Raw genomic sequence first — 17,999 nt, forward strand, 5'->3', positions numbered from 1 at the left:
AGGACGTCACCGTATGTATGAAATAAATACTCATACAAGACGACACTGTATGTATGAAATAAATACTCTCATGGGACGTCACTGTATGTATGAAATAAATACTCTCATGGGACGTCACTGTATGTATGAAATAAACACTCCAGGTCGTTATATTATATACAGTATTGGCGTATCACAATACAATTATAACAAATATCAAGGTGCGAATATAATTGCTCTTAGTACAACAACACAATGAATTCAATGCTTGTATTTATGTTATTGAATATGATATGTGAAAAACAACCGATTATGAATGGCACTCGCTTCCAGTGTAGTTGTATCGGCGTCATTTTTGGGGACATTCGAGTGCATTGACGCTAATGAGAATTACAGTATAAGTCGTATGCAAATCAGGCCGGTTTGTTGAAGAGCGAGTGGTTTCTAAGTTACTTAAGATGTTTTTTTCTACAATCTTAAATACTATTGTTGACTGGCTTGCGAACAACCCAATCTGTTTTTTGGTGAATGACTTGTATACAGTCGTAACGTGGTGCTTACTCACTGCGTAGCACCTGTCAATGGTTGAAATATACGCCATTTAGCAATGTTGGTTTATGACTATAATTAACCAATACGTACATTGCCAAATATGTTGTCAATAATTTGGATAATTTGAAAGCTGGTTTGCCGACATGCCAGTATATTTATGGGCTTCACCATATGTGCATGACAACAACAAGTGGCGCATATTCTAGCCATTTAGCATGTTAGATAATGGTATGATTTTAAGTCATTTGACGTTTGGGCATTTGGCGTGTCGGCATACTTCAGTTGTTTGTCTTGTTTTCATGTATGTGCTGGGTTCTTGGGATAATGCACACCAACCATCGATGAAATAGCGTCGACATAATGTCAGTAACTGTGATGTAATATGACAGGTTACTATCGATTTTAATCTTAGATTCATCCAAACTTCGACTCGTACAATATGTAGACGTTTAATAATGACACATGATGGATGAAATCAAATACCATGTAAGTTTGTTGGTCAACGTTTCACATTTCATTTGTCACGATTTTGAGCGTGTTCCTATTATTTCCTGTACATTATCTGAGTGATTCCGAGTCCTTCCAGGAACACCCGGACATTACGATTTCGGCTTTTCTTCAACTTGTGGATAATGCCGAATAGATGTGATATAGGTGGTAGTTATTAAATGTGGTTATTAAAAGTTGTCGGTATCGTCAATAGAGAATATCAGTTGTAGTTTGAAACCTGTATACTCACGTAACATCTTCACTAACGTTTCAAATCTCGTGAACAGCTTTCCTCTTTGACCTCGGAATCGAGCCACTCATCTGAGTCAATAATGAATTATTCGGTATAGATGACGTACATTTGGGTTTCAGTTGAAAATGTGGGCGAGCATCACCAGATGTTTTTAATGCATTATCATGTCGTCAACCACATGTGACATTTCGCGTGAATATATTCATTTTAAGTGAATGGAATATTGCGCATGTGCTTTGTTTTACCTGTTCGTATAAGTAGATCCGGTGAGCATGCGCATTACATGATTCATCGAACTAAAACTGGTATTGTTTCCTCCGAATTAGTTAAAATAAATTATACTATATTGTTTTTAATATACTAATGGTTTTTAATAATCGTATTTCATATTTAGATTAAGTAACTGACGCCACCTTAAGGTGATCTAATATTCCGTTCACCTTCAAATGATTATTAAATGGTATATAATGATAACTCATGTTAGTACACAATTCTCGGACAGCAGCTGCCGTACTCGTTGACAAAACTGCCATCGGAAACGACCACAATCTTGTAATATCATTACAAATAAACATAATAGCTGATTCGTCTTAGATAGTTGTTCTCAATTAGACACTCTGTGATCTACGCCCTCAATTGTCTTGCTATGAACATCGTTTTGAAAGACAAAAATAACGAATATAAACATTACTTATTTTGAAATATAAAACCACTCAAAATTCACCTCCAAATCATACTTAAAATTAGGATTAATTATTTTTTTATTTTACCAGAAAATGCGTCCCCAACAAATCCTCACCTGACATTAAGATATACAGAATATATACAAATACTACAAATGAATATGTTTTACATTGCTTAATGTTTTGTCGACATGTAAAGTTACTGCTGTTATTGTTGTACTTTGTTTTTCAAAATATTTCAATTTTAAAATTGTCATCTAATCAATTGTGACAAAAAATCTAAAGGACTCTGTGAGGCGCACGATTGTCACGGTTTTACTGGGAATTATCGCGGTACTTGCAAAACCTTGAATATAACATAGACATATAAGCGGTTTCATTTGATCATCGTTCACTTCATTAACTCGTTTACATATTACCAGATATCGTAGCTAATTAACCTTATTGAATAAATTAGTGTCGTAAATTCGTGCCTTCGTGGCCCTTCTGACCTAAATAGGTGTGTTAGGTACGCCGCGTCGATATTGTTTTGATCTTTGGTCGTCCGCCAATGAAAAAATAATAAAATAATTTCTTTGTGAGATTTACCTTATTCCAACTGACGAACGACATCATCAGAAATGTATATTTAAAAACTAAAGCCCGAGTACTATGTGCCCACGCGCAAAAAGGACATTTTCTTTTCAGTGACCGACTAGGGCGCGAACGCTTTTATTCAGTTATCGTTATATTATACTTACTCGGCGTATGCGTTTGTGTTCCGTATATGACTAAATGCAACTTGAAACTGAAAATGAACATACAGTAAACCGACTGCCTTGTCGAACGCGTCGATGCGGTTAAGACTTTTAGACATTACAATTACTCGTAGAGGTTTAGGACTGGTGTAGTTCCATTTACTGCGGGAAATTGTGATGTTCTATTATAATTAAAAAGGATGTAGATCGACGGTAGGATGCATACATAGATACATAATTAAAAGATTAGGAGGTGTAGATTGGTACTTAATATGCATATCACCACTGACAACGGCATGAAACAAACTACAGCGGTAATGATGTGTACATTTCATATTTGGATAAATGACAGGATATAAACTTTACGAGAAATTAAATATCGCCATTCTCTCAACTCACTCATTAAGAACAAATCGTTATAACAATAGGAAATAAGTATTTAAAACTGGTCTCGAAGGCAAGAGATAACTAGAAAATCATAAGCAAATTTAAGATAGTGGGTCAATTTATTCACAGGGCTACCAGCGACCGCTGGATGAGGATTTCGAATGCTTGTATACATACTGTATATAGGCGCAGAAAGCGACGAGTATGTTCTTGAACATCCAATATGAATATTCATTTCAGACTGGGCGTAATTCCGTGAAAAGATTTCGGCGTTTATGTGAGTGTGTAGGAAGTGTTGCTGTGAAACTTGCTATGTTGCGAAACGCATGTATAATGTAAAATGTTTTTAATACAATGTAACAGAATACCCACTACAGTATAACGAGTCCAACGAGTTTACAGTGAATTATAAAGGATCCCAGTCATGGTCGTGGCAACGCGTCGAGTTTGCCACAATGCGACGTATACAAAACGTGTAGAAGAATATTGTTATTGGCGCTTTTAATTTGTGTGAATTAATTGAAGAGTAGGTATTATTAAAATGTGGAGGATATCCCATGTTTTCGTCAAAGCTCTATCGTTGAAAACGAACACAGTTATATTCGTCATGGATTCACACTTTTATACAGTTTTACTAGATTATAAATTATATGACCGAAAGAATAAAATCAATGAGGCCGTCTCAGCTCGTATTTCTTTTACTTTCATCGTATTCCAAGCGATCGATTTGTTTTAGCAGTGAACATGTCTGTGTTCAACTGCACTGATATAATCTATACGTATATATGGAGAGAAATAAACGACTGGCAATTCAGCTGTGATTCGTGACATGCCCATGGAGATAATACAACTCAGAGGTATTTAGGTTTATACATTGGCAAACGACACTACAATAGGATAACGATGATGTACGGGAAATGCTTGTCTGAGGGAAAACGTGACGTGCATTCCGATACACGCCCGAGACGGATGATCCGATCGATACTAATGCCGTAACATCCTGTCAATGTTTAGACAGAATGCGCGCTACAATGCCAAACAAATTGGACAAGTGGAAACAATTTCGCAATGTAGAAATAAATTACAAACCCGACGGGAAATGAGGCAAACATTACATCGTTTCAAAAGCAAACTCAGTGGGAACCCAGTGTATTATGTAACGCCAATTTGTTTCGCATTATTACGAGATATTACTAGAGAATGGGCGATCTATTGTTGATGTGTCGGTAATGCGGACTGCATTGTGGACTGTGCTTCGTGAACACTTTTAACTACACAATGCGATAATATGGACTAGAATTGACGTCATACACTAAACATGATATTCTGTTCATTTATATCAGCAAATTGTAGCTCGTTTGCAGTTCCATGACGCGCTCGGAAAAACTGCCATTTATTACTGAATTTCATAACTCGGCTATTAACTAGTTTCTTTAGATATTCATGCATAAATACGCAACAATAGGATATACACTACGCATTCTACGCTGACAAAACTAAATAATATTTATCTCGTAAACACCATATTAAACACTGGAATAGAATTTACCACATAACTATGATAAACGCTATACATTCACTTAAAAGACACCCTTGAACATGAAATCCTGCGGACAAAACCTATCCTGCTATAGTGATAGTATGGGTGTTTGTATGTGTTTTCATTTACTGTAAAATATTCTGAAATAACTACATGTCATTTTGGCGAATCTTAATATAGCTAAAGAACCAACAATCTCACTGTGAGAATATATTTACCTTTAAGGTAGCAATAAGGACGAAGCGTGTCACAAATTGGTTCAGACATATTCTAAAAGATATAAGCATGTTAATAATATATCACTATACACCTATTCTGTGACACACACAAAAAAACATAGCGAGAAGAGGTTACTGAACTTCCGACTGAAATGTATGCAGTGCACTGTCCACCATAAAGTCTAATTCAATGTGTCCCCCTGCTTTCGATGGCCCATTCCCCCGAATATTACGAACGTAATTTCTTCTTCCTACTGATTCAATTTTATTACGATAATGGACGATTATTTCCTGGCAATTCATTTGTTTTGAAAACCCAAACGCTCCTTGCCTTTCACTCTGTCACAGTGATCTCAGGTCTAGTCGGGAAAACGTAACAAACTGTATTGGTTCCTTAACACGACACAGTTGTCATTAAATCGCTACGAATGGTGAAACGATGTAATAAAAGTGTTACCTTGGATGTAACAATCTAATATATGTCATGTCCTAAAGTAAACAGAGAAGTAGACACCATGATGTATTAAATAGCGGCAGTCGTCACGCCGCGTCCTGTTTGATATAGGACTCATAGCGACGTACACAACGCGTGTAAAATACATTATTTGTTACATATCTTCTTCTTTTACACGCTAACAAATGTGTTCCAATATCCATTCCTTTGTTGAACGCACTTAAAGGGCGGCAGTCGTCGTGCCGCGTCCTGTTCGATATGGGACTCATAGCGAAGTATACAACGCGCGTGAATTACATTGTTTATTTACATGAAATTCGAACACGCGCTGCGCGACGACCACCGCGCTTTAAGAGAGGATTTTAAACTACATTTAGACATTTAGTAGTAACAAATAAAAAAAGCAGTTGGAGTTTATATCCTATGAGTATTTCCCCGTATCACGGACATCTCACTACCTTCAAATAAGACTTATTGTTTTTCGTTATACCCTAACAAAAACACATCCCCCAACCCGAATAAGCTATATATACAGATTTATGGGCACTCGGAGTAAAGCAAAATATATTTTATTGATTATATTCAGGCTTCACATTGTTGAAATATCACAGCTTCGTCGCGCGTGAAGCAATGTTTGAAAAATACGACGACGCACATTACTTTCTTAGTATAGGTATTGTCAGGCTTCACTTATCATAAGAGTGTATCATAGGTGTAAAGAAAATAGTGCCATTAGTCTGACTCCAACCATAGTACAAATCAGAATAGTGGCTAAACAGTGAGACAGATCAACCAATGCTCTCTCTTTTAAAGCGGGAGGGTCGTCACCTACGCACGCGCAGGAATTGAGTCCCAAGCGACGATAACAACACACGCTTAAAAACGCAAAGGCTCATGGGTAGACGCTAGTCTGTAAACAATGAAACGATATGGCCATCTGACGCATGCGCAGGTGACGACTCCCGCTTTAATTATTCTAGCTGACAGCCAATCAAGCTGATATCAAGATGACGTAGTTAAAGATGATTTTTTTATTAATTATTACAACTAAGACATGAAAGTACTGGCTGTCTGTTTCATTTCCCAAATTCTTACTATATAGGTCGTTTCCTTACCCCCACAAATGATTATTTGTAATCAGGCAATGACGTCAGAAGTATTAGACATTGGCGCCATGGGTGTTAGATAATGATGTCGTAAGTGTTCAATGCTTGAACAGTATTTGGTTCGTAACCACAAGAACAAAACACAATTTCGAAAACATCTGTACAACGATAGTGTGAAAGCTTTTCAGAAAACGAGCGAAAGCTTTATGAGTTAATATTTATCTAAACGTTATGAATAATAAATGATGATAGTGTGATGGTTTTTAAAACATTACATTATTCATTATTTATGTATAACGTTGAAAATAATCGATGGCATTTACTGAATTTACGACTCGCATGTTTTGTAGATATTACTGCACATTCACTATATAATTTTAGTATACTGTAAATGCATTAATTATTTGCTGGGTTTTAGTTTCGCTATTTTTTACTAAGAAGTAAAATACACTTAATTAAACCTACGTGGACATGTAAACAACAATAGACTTCAATGCTTCACTGGTAAGTTTGTGAACTTAAAACCCAGTAAAAATGCACTAAATATTATATAGTGAAATTAAGCGTCAGGGAAAATAAATGGTCTTAACAGTATGGCGATTTCTTTCTGAGCACAATATACACAATATAATTAACCACAATACGCCTGTATCGAGCTACCGATTTTTCATTAAGACCATTTATAAATACAAAAAAAAAAAATTTATATTTAAATTATGGACAGCTCTTAGAAAATGTGATATGGAAACCGTAAACTATAAACAACTGTTTTTCACAATATTATTGATAGACCTACCTTTCCGAGCATACACTGTTAATTTTGAACGTTTATTTTTCAAAACAGCCAAATCTACAAGTCTACTAAAATTAAAATGCTTCGAATTGACACTCCTTCCATTGTTTTACATATACTACACATCTCTTGAATAATTATTCCGATAATGTTACGTTTATCTATCAATTTGGAAATTTAATATTTCCTCGCGTTTTTAAAAATTTTCTTAAGAACTGTAAAAGTGCCCTTTTAGCGCAGTTGACGTAAAGGCCCGCCACAATAAACGATATCAAACGTATAAAGCGTCTCAACTACTGTATAAAGAAATATGATGCAACACGATCATTAGAACGATGTCGATTTACAGGTCTTACCTTGCATGGAGCGTGGTAGAGTGCTCGACAAAATGTCTTCAACTTCTCTTTTCACTTTTTAAAGAACTCGACAGTATAAATTGCCGCTGTCAGAGCAGATGTGGACCAATGTGCGCCGGGCATCTGTACTGAACATGTTCAGCATTTATCCGTTGCCATAACAACACATTTACATCTTTCACCGACACATGCGCTACGCTTTGTATCTCTTTAATAACAGTCCATGCATAACCAGAAGAAACGCATTCGTAAATGTTTAATCAAAGTAATCGACAGGACACAGGGTCGTTCATCAACGAGTTAATTGGATATGCTTCAGTTAATTATCCACGATCAATTAGTCATACAACCATTGTTGTATTCAAACATTTTCATGTGTCGAAATTGAATGTGATGCTGAAGAACGGTCACTAAAATGAAAGTGCAAGTACTAATCGTGCCACAGAAACCATATTCTACGCCCGGGACAAGACAGTGTTACCATCTCCTTATCATTACGACTATTCCATGGGTTGTCAATCAGAGTTAGTCCAACAGACACCTGCGGGTCTTTCAATTTTCCACAATGGCGCACCAGCAAATGACAAGCGGAATCATGCGGCAATCGAAGTCGTGGGACAGCGATGAGGTGGGATTTTCAGCTTTCTATTAGCGAAATTGGGCAGCACTTTATGACGTCAAACTAAGTTCGATTCTTGTGGTAGTTATGCGCGTTTCCGTCAAATTTAATCGTCATGTTTCATAAAAGACGCAGCGCATTATGGACAATTCATTGTTTTTTTGTAATGGGACTCGTCAACGAACATGCACACAGTCCGAGATAAGGATATCCATTACAAATAGTCAGCATTTGTACTACAGTATAATGCAATCGAACGTGACAATTTCTCATACCCACTGACTGTAGATACACACACCATACCCACGCGCCGTGGGTGTTGAAAACAAATTGTCCGCGTCAACTGTGGCTGACGCCGTAGTACGCAATAAGTCCTATAAAGCGCCATTAGAGAGCGCTGACACCGAGACAGTAAATATCAAACAAGCAAAACACAAAGACATAATTCAATATTGCTCGTGTATTACACGCATCTCAATACTAGCAGCGTATATGCCATGGATATGTTACCATTGTATTTGACGGACTACTACATTGGGTCACGTCAAATTATTGTACATACTTCATAAAGAGGGCGCGCTTCTAAAAGTATGGAGTCACGTCAACCAAAACGAGGTCAGAAGGCCTGAAAGGATTCATTTCCAGTCAAGATTTTAAAACAAAAATATCTTCAATTTTCCAACATATATTCATATTGTCGTTTTTGCAATTTTCATTGAACATCGAACATGCAGTCATCGTAAATTTTAGGGCGGACACCGCCTCTTGCCGTCGCTAATGACAGTTACAATAGTCTAGTTTCCAGTTATAGCGCCATCAGTCGTACAATATGCTATAAAATTCTAAAATAAAATAATTGACCCATCTGGACATATTTTTTAATTGCTACATGACATGACCACATGATCAAAATTTAAGAACATATTGTGGACACAATTATGAATGTTTATTTCATGAAATGAAAACAAAAGTTCACTTGAGCTTTACAAAAACATTTTATCTTATGACTTTTAACTTTTAAATATTTGATTAAATATTTTTATTTTATTTATGCTTTTTAGCATTTGTTAACAATTGTGTCGCTGTTTAGAGTAATTTGTTATTTTTGTTTGTTTTACTTTCTGGTTCTTATAATTGCAATTTTTGGCTTTTGGAACTAGAAACATAAAAAAATACATATATACAAAAGAATAAAGAGTTAACCACAATTCCGAACACAATCACGCACACTATATGAAGAACAATATGGCGTTCTATTTCAACATATATATCATGTCTGTTTTCAAAAATCACAAAAGCACCGTAGCGTCTTGGGGCCCTAATCTAACACGCAACTGTTGTACTGTAGTAAGATTTGGACTAAATGAAATGCTCCAAGATATAGACGTGATATTTACGGGCTATTGTTGCATAATATCATCAGACGCCATCGGCCGTGCTTTGATCATTTTATGTGTCTCTTACATGAGCAGCAGCCGTTACTACACTGCAATCCCAACAATTTTGCCGAATATATAATAGTGATAACTTTTATTTTTCACCATGTTTCTGAACTTTTGATGAAAAAAGCACTCAACCTTAATAAATAAATCGTCAGCATTAAAATTACGGAAAAACATGCTTTATTCTCAAAACCACAATGATCCATATAAAAAAGACATTTTCTCATAGCATATCTCATTATCAGCAGCGTTACTTAAACTCTTGTAAAATAAGCTAAAAAAGCAATATCATAATAACAAATAACAAGCAGTATTTGGCTTAACATTCACTCAGGTACACCAATTTATTGGGTGTTCCAGCAAGTCGAGCCCACGGGGCAAGAGCAATCTTGTCCTTTGTGGAACTGAAAAAAATAAAACGAAATGATAATTTGAAACGCACCTATCATTGAACGAGAACAATTCTTATGCATGGTAAAGCGCACGAGATATATACTCACGCAGAATCGAGCCACGAAGCAACAGCCGACGGTGATGGCGTGCTACTCAAGCTACTCAGGTATTTAGCAACGACACCGGCCTAGAAGGAGAACAGTATAATAAACAAGAGCTGGAGTTCATTTATAATGCAGTTTATTTAATATTTAATCTTTGCAAAGATTAAAAAGAATATACTTAATCCACACAGTTATAAATTAGAAAGCAGAGTCTAGGAATACGCCGTATTCTAGTTTCAACGTCTACACGTTCTGTTACTCGAAACGCCCCAGAACTTGTATATATTAACCCCAAATACATTATTGCGATACTCACCACGTGAGGGGAAGCCATAGACGTTCCTGGAATATAGAGAGATAATGATGTAATACCATGAAGAAATATTGAAATATTCAGATACTTCAATATGACAATTATTATTATACATCTGTCACCGTAACGCCATAAGTTACAGCGTACCGTAATTTTGTGGTATTTTACGGGGTATTTTCATCTTACCATATTAGGAAATGCGAATTCCAAATATGGAAGGTTTACGCGCGTAAGCATCCTCTAATAGTAAACAAACATGACAGCCACCAGGTTTTGACCGGACTCCACACAAAGAAGTACGCTGATTCTTTTCTAAACATTTTGAATTTCGACATTCCCATAATGTATCCTTGGAAGGAAAAGATGTATAATAATAAGGTTATTACGAGGATACCTCAAAGTATGCACTCAGGCAGTACACCATCGCATCGACCTGGGCGTCGGTCGATACTCCCGCTGTACTGTCTTTGTGCATACTTTGGGGGTATCCTCTTAATAACCTCATATTCTATTTCATTTGAATATCAGGTTCACGAAGCACAACTTCCGCCACTGAGAACAAGTGTTGACGTATAAATTACCACCGAGGGCGCTGTTATAAAAAATAAATCATACTTCACGTACCTGTTATGGTGGTGATCGAGTAATCGGAATAGATCCAGTCTGAAGTGATGCCCTCTCCCTAGAGAAGAATAAGTGTACACATTAACGAAATTATCAAGGCTATGGTGAACGCATTTTTTGTTAAATAAGGGGTTTATATCAGTGTGTTTCCCTCTTTAGGTCGTCGCACCGTGACGTCATTGTTTTGCCAACCTGCATGCGGATGTATGATAACAAATGACGTTGCTGGTTGGTTTATTAACAGGGGCACATATATAGGTAAACTTGATAACAACAATGCCGTTAATTTTTCTTCGGGTGCGAACAACCTGTCACTGCGCACGCGCGAAAAACGTAAACAAGTGCGAAGGCAACAACTTTAATTGAACGTTTGTGAAAACGCGCATTCACGAACACAGTTTTGAATACTTACGGGAGCTAAAATATCAACACACTTGCCGTAGTTTGTACCTTCCCATTGGTAGTCAGCGCTGTTAGTGGCACCAACTGTTATACTGAAATAACATGAGTATTAAGTGTTACATACTGTCTTCTGTAAACATTCGACGCGTTTACATACCAAGATCCTGCGAGAGGTGAGTACATTTAAACCCACTTGCCTCAAAACACCCGCGATTTAAACACGTAAGATGTTACTTTGTGCGAAAGTCGGATTTCTAAATCAAAGTTAGGCACATTTGCATATTCTGTGAAACATATTATTATGCTTATTATTCAACACTACTTACGCAGTAGGTTCGCTTGCTGGCGAAGTGTCGCATGCATCAGCTTTTTCATTGCCTGCGGCAACCACAAATGATATACCCTGCAAAGAAACGTATAAACACTATTTACATATTCAGAAATAGAGTAGCTGGTTAATGTTCCAATGGAAGTAATGTTTTAATCACTTTGAATAATGTTCAACATTTTTTAAGATCAAAAAGTAGTTGTCATAGTGCGAATGACTTACTGACTTAACTGCAGCCGCCACAGCTTCGTTTTCAGTTTTCGAATACGCGCCACCTAGAGACATGCTAAAAAACACAGTTCAAAATATTTAATCAGTAACTATTATTATACTACGTACTATATTTACCAATGACAGAAATAACTTATCATGAGGTCGAGAGAGGTAATAAGCACGGACCTCAACACATCGTTCTTATATGTTGCGCCCGCTAGCGACGCAACGCGACCATAACGAAAATAGGTGTAATGCACACCGTTCACATCGTTTTGATATCTAGTCGTCCTTGAATGAAAAAATAAAGTTTTTGAGATATGGCCAAATGACAATCGGCTGCACAACTAGAGTTGTCACTTTGACCGACATTGCTTACACCCGCCTACATTTTGTGACGTCGAAGAAGCGCATCGTCGATAGAGGGCGCGATTCATAAAATTTACAAATTTACAAATCTTACTTTGCAACAGATCCTTTGCTGTTTTTGTTCTTCTTCATCTTCTCGTTATGGTTGTTAGCAACCCAATTAATTCCATCCATCACCATCCTGGGAACATTAACAAAATAAGGTTCATAAATTTGCAGCAGTATAATTAACTATAACTCTATGATGCGATAAAAACAAAAAAACGAGAAACTGCCAACTTACTTAAGAGTTCCGGAACCATCGGCATCTAGTACACGCACTGCAACTGCTGTAGCTTTCTTAGCCAATCCAAACCTGTCTCCCATGATAGTACCTATATGGATGAAAAATATAGTACACCGTTCTATTATTGTGTTTCACTTGGTCGACATAGGGACAGGTACGCTGTTAACCGCCGGTTATAAAAAAACTGACAAACTAACAGTCGGAATCTTGTGATTTTTTTAATTTATTTAGAGACAGGAAATACATCTTTATTACATTACATTACATTACATTACATTACATTGAAATAATTATAAATTTAAAAAAAAGTAGCTTTATATTTTTTCAAATTGGCAAAATCAAGAAAGCTGGCTTCTGGGCATTTTTAAAAAAAAATTTTGTACCCAAACCACCCGATTGTTCTAGTGACGTATATACTTGTACATACCTGCAACATGGGTTCCATGGCCATTGAGGTCAGTTTTAGGAGATGGATTTTCAACAGTATCTGTGCCCTGAAAATAAAAAACAATAAACAAAAAATATATTACTGTTTAAGAGATTTTTAATTTATTTCTTCGCAAAACCATCAGTTTATATGGATTGTTCGAAAATTGTGAACGTAATTTAAATAAGAAAGTTACCCAAACAGCTCTTCCACTAAAATCTTTATGACTTAATAGTATACCCCTAAAGAAAAACAAAATAATAAAATAAAATTTTAAATCAAGTGAGAGCAGTGATTAATCAACGTAAATATATACGTTTATACAACATGACAAATGACTAGTGGCAACTTAATTCTGAAGGGAAATGTCCCACATATTATTCAATATTTATTTAATTTATTTATTTATTTATTTATTTATTTATTTATTTATTTATTTATTTATTTATTTATTTATTTATTTATTTATTTATTTATTTATTTATTTATTTATTTATTTATTTATTTATTTATTTATTTATTTATTTATTTATTTATTTATTTATTTATTTATTTATTTATTTATTTATTTATTTATTTATTTATTACCCCCCTGACATATTGTACTATTGAGATGTGCCCATGAATTGATACGGCTCTATAATAAATGGCTTACGCCACTAATGTGCATATTTATATTATGTGAGTCTACTCACGTATCCAATACATAAGCATCGACACCTTCCCCGGTCCCATCTGCAATAACAATTGATGATATTATTAATCATTCTGTCATGGTAGCGGAAATCAGTAGTAACATTTGATGTAATTTATTCACTTAATACGTACTATCCAAAACGCGATTTATTATTTTTACTTACCTGCATAGCGGTACACTCCACTCAAATTCAAAGTTCGTTCTGTAGTTCGTACTAAGCCCTGAAAGAACCAACAACATGATGTAATTTTAACGGTGATACTGATATGGAGCAATTCTTCGGGTTTCTGTTTAACAATCCCGCCATTGCCGTATATTTTAGGCTTGGAAGTGGAATTCACTTCTCACCTCATTCACGTATTGTGCAACTATTAAATCATTCCAGTCCAAACAACATAAGACCCATCAGGATTTCTAGCAGTCTTTCAAAATGTACAATGTTTGTATGATGAATACAGTAAGTGACTTTAATTACCTAAAGATCAAACATCCTGGTACTTTCGATGTGATGTTGTCATATCAACGCAAGTACCAGGATGTATGACCTTTATGGGTTAAAAAAGTGGTCTATTACACACGCCACTCAAATATATAAAACTGGTCAAATCTCCCACACTCAAGCTTACTTTTCATTTAAGGCAAACACGTTTAATTTTGCCAAATTGTCTATATAAACGTGTTTCAATATAATTTTATTTTTTACAAAATTCAATAAAAAATACTTTTCGCTCAAATCTCGATGAAAATAGATAAATTGATGACAAGCATTCATATTTGTTAGTATGAATACCCACAAAAGCTTTACGTTAAATTCATTAAAGTAGCAGCGCTACGAACGGGTGTAGTAAATTTATTTTTATTCTAGTGAAATATCCTCTATAAATCTCCCAACCTTGAAGTATCAACTCACCCACTCTGCAAATAATTGTTCATTACAAGTCTTTGTCGCCTTGACAACCTGTGAAAAATTAGATGCTTCACTATTTGTTCAGTTCAATTCAGTAACGTGTTGAATAAATACGAACATTGACATATGATAACATTCCAACCAAACGTGTTACGGATACTGACTAAGAATGATCTCATTATTCAATCTGAACACTTGACTTACGTGATTCGCCTCGATATGTTTCACTTCAGGAAATTTTCGCAAAAAATTCACAGCGCTGTAAGGAAATATGTGTATGAAATTCACTCTAGTGTTTTTATTTTAAATAAAAATAAATACTTAAATACTTCGATGGTACGACAGTATCAAATGGTCAGTCAATATTAACTCTCGGCGGCCCAATTTACTCGGGAAATGGCATGGATGTGTCGCATGCACCCCCAGATGGTACTTTTTTCCAGACAGCCAAAATGCAAAATAGCATACCCCTTTTCAGTAAATTTTACCAACAATTTATATCCCTTTCAGACTATGGTTTCTATGGCTTTAAATATGCTTTTGAGCGTTTTTTTAGACTTTGTACTTACAATTTAAGTACTGAATGAGGCAATAATTGTTGACACGTTTCCGAAACTTTTGCTCAAAATGAGACCTCATTCCAACCACTCGCATTGGTGTACAGTTTTCCAATGAATGTGCCCCCGACATCTAAACCGGAAACATCTCAGCACACGTGATTGAGGTGCATGATGGACAACCAAAAAAAGAACAGATCTCCAGACTTACGCCATGTTTCCCCTGAAGGCATATGCTTTGAAATCACCAATGACATATTCTCTATCTATTCCAGGGTTTTCAATATCCATTTGATCTTCCAGCATTGGTTGCATAGTTCGTACATGCTTCAAGACTGAATTACAAAAGTCACCATGAATGATAATAAATAAGTACGAAGAGTTCTTCTGATTTCATAAAAACTACTACTACCATATGAGAATGCGGGGGGGGGGGCGTAAGGCTGCTAGACTATTTGCAAGAAAAAAGGTAAGGAAAAATGTAACATTGCTAAGTCAGAACAAAGATAGTGGCATATTTCCCCCTCCTCTAAAATCTATAAAGGGCCATATGTTCTACTGGTCGAAGAGGTGCTAATTCATTACTCTTGTGACCTAGAAACATCCAGTCCTAGTCAGTTACTAACTGCGCTAGTTAGTCGATTCTGCATAACGATATTTCTCAATCAGTATTAAGGTTTTCCCAATTACAACACTTCGCGACAAGACGTGACAGGCCCGTCACACACGTTGGCAAATACTAACTATTTACTTAGACGATTTCATCAATGTAAATACAGACAGCTTGTATCAATGACCGAAAGTTGAACTTTGTATGAGTTAACGTGATAACACAGAACTATATGCATCCAACTATTTGTAATCTATCTGTATTTTCTCAATTCAAGTTTTTCGGCATTTCATACCAGAGTTTCTGAAGTAGTTTTGGTGTTTGCTTACCTTCGTCAGTTGTGGTGTTGGGATGAAAAACTAAGAAATATTCATTTTCGATTTTATTCTCTAGATGTAAATTATACAAAGGAGCTGTAATTTGAAATAAGAAAATATAATAATGTGTTAATACTCATTAATAAATTATGCATAGTACATAGCGGGTATTTCAAGCGGATGTCGGCACGTACATGTCTGAAAAAAGAGCCACACCTAGGTTAACGTGCAAGCACAGGTTATGATGTCACTTCGGCAGATAACGTTATTTAACTATACTTATCGCCACACGCCCTGGATCAGTGACATACATGCACCGGGAGATGTCTTTGCGGACATTCTAAACCAACAACACAAAATTGAATTAAAGCATCCTGTTTTCGCAAATACATATCACTTGTAGAAACCGCATGCCCAAATTATGAAAAATCCCAAATAGACATTTTTCAGTTTATATGAATAATTTTGCCAGGTGATTGATAAAGACACACGTGTACACATTCAGTGCCAGACTGCCTACGAGTCGGCGCCTCAAAATTAATTAACGTTGGTACTCTTAGATATTATTATTTTTCACAAAAGATGTCTGTTCAATATATTTTCAATGACTGACGCGTAACTCACCTTCCTGGGCCAACACTGCCGTTAGACCGATAATTAACATAAGTGTCTTCATTTCTGTTTTTCAATCAGGGAATATTTCTGTAAAAAAGTACAAGTCCCAAAAGTGCGGAGTCTTTGAAAAAAAGCGGGAAGTGTGCGTTTTGAAGTCTCACTGGTCAAATATTTCGTTGTTAGGGTGGTGCCATAGCCTTGTAATGACGGGGACATGTATCGACTTATTTAAAATGTGACATTATCTCTATAATACAATATAATTGTAGAGATGAAGTATACATTGGAGTATACTTTGTATAATGTCCAGAACTAGGCCTTGTTTGTTCAAAGTTGCCGCAATTACGACAACGAACACACTATATGAAATTTACATAAAAAAAGTCACATCGTACTGTAAAAGTCTCTAAAACGTGGTATCAAGCATACACCCCAATAAAAACTCATTGCCGATCGTAAATCACTTTGCAACGTAAGAGCGCCGAAGACTATACCTACCTTAAAGTAGCTGCACGGTCGACTGACTCTGTACAACGATCGTTTCTTTACTTAATACTAAATCTGCTGTCACCTAAATGTACAGATACAAACTAAAACAAGATAAAGTGGTGACATTCTGTGATGGGACGGCTGTGTTAGGGACGAGCTATAAGGGGGCGAAAAATTATTTCACCTTTTGCCCCCGAACACATGTACCGTGAACATAGTTAGGTTGCTATGTGGACAGGGTGGGAACTAGTTGAAGCCCGTGTCAGTTTATGAACTGTGTACATATATGGCTGATCACTTTTTTCGAAAAAAACATGAAATAACCAACCCCAAGAAAAGAATATTTTCAACACACTCAAACATACAATTAAAAAAGCATTATGGAAAAAAATGAATATGCCAGTGCGCATGCGCCCTTAAGGTAGCGGGACTATTATTTGCATACTTGTTTTCATCTTCTAATTGTGACCAAATGACTACAAATAGACCCAGGAAAGTATATATTTTTGGAATCGTTAGACGTCAAGCTTTTCAAAAGTGTGTTTTTCATGCCCGTATCTGCATTCTACGGTGCGTTACTTAATCAAAAGTGAAAAATTACTTTTTTTGTAAAAAAAATAATTACGCATTTATGCTGGTGATAGGAAGTTTATTTTTCACTTCTCCTAGTTGTTCAATAGTGTGGTAAACTGAATGTGTCTGGTCAGTTTTATTCAAGCAACGCGTTTTGAAAAGTAATG

At 35.9% G+C, this 17,999-nt stretch overlaps 1 protein-coding gene across 1 annotated transcript; it reads right to left on the reverse strand.

Moving 5' to 3' along the window:
• Positions 1–9,771: 9,771 nt before the first annotated feature.
• On the reverse strand, positions 9,772–17,380 carry LOC102803900 (uncharacterized). The gene is made up of 19 exons (XM_006811179.3): positions 17,269–17,380; positions 16,780–16,857; positions 16,168–16,251; positions 15,440–15,563; positions 14,876–14,930; positions 14,675–14,722; positions 13,928–13,985; positions 13,763–13,802; positions 13,264–13,309; positions 13,068–13,134; positions 12,638–12,728; positions 12,449–12,535; positions 11,995–12,058; positions 11,771–11,847; positions 11,455–11,536; positions 11,043–11,100; positions 10,422–10,447; positions 10,109–10,188; positions 9,772–10,012 (listed from the first exon to the last, which is right to left on the reverse strand). Exons 2-19 carry the CDS (start codon positions 16,829–16,831, stop codon positions 9,928–9,930), a joined length of 1,224 nt encoding a protein of 407 aa, XP_006811242.1. The 5' UTR covers positions 16,832–16,857; positions 17,269–17,380; the 3' UTR covers positions 9,772–9,927.
• Positions 17,381–17,999: the final 619 nt, after the last annotated feature.

This window comes from Saccoglossus kowalevskii, chromosome 19 (genome assembly GCF_978046115.1).
Source record: "Saccoglossus kowalevskii chromosome 19, keSacKowa6.1, whole genome shotgun sequence".
In the NCBI taxonomy this organism is placed as follows: Eukaryota; Metazoa; Hemichordata; class Enteropneusta; family Harrimaniidae; genus Saccoglossus; species Saccoglossus kowalevskii.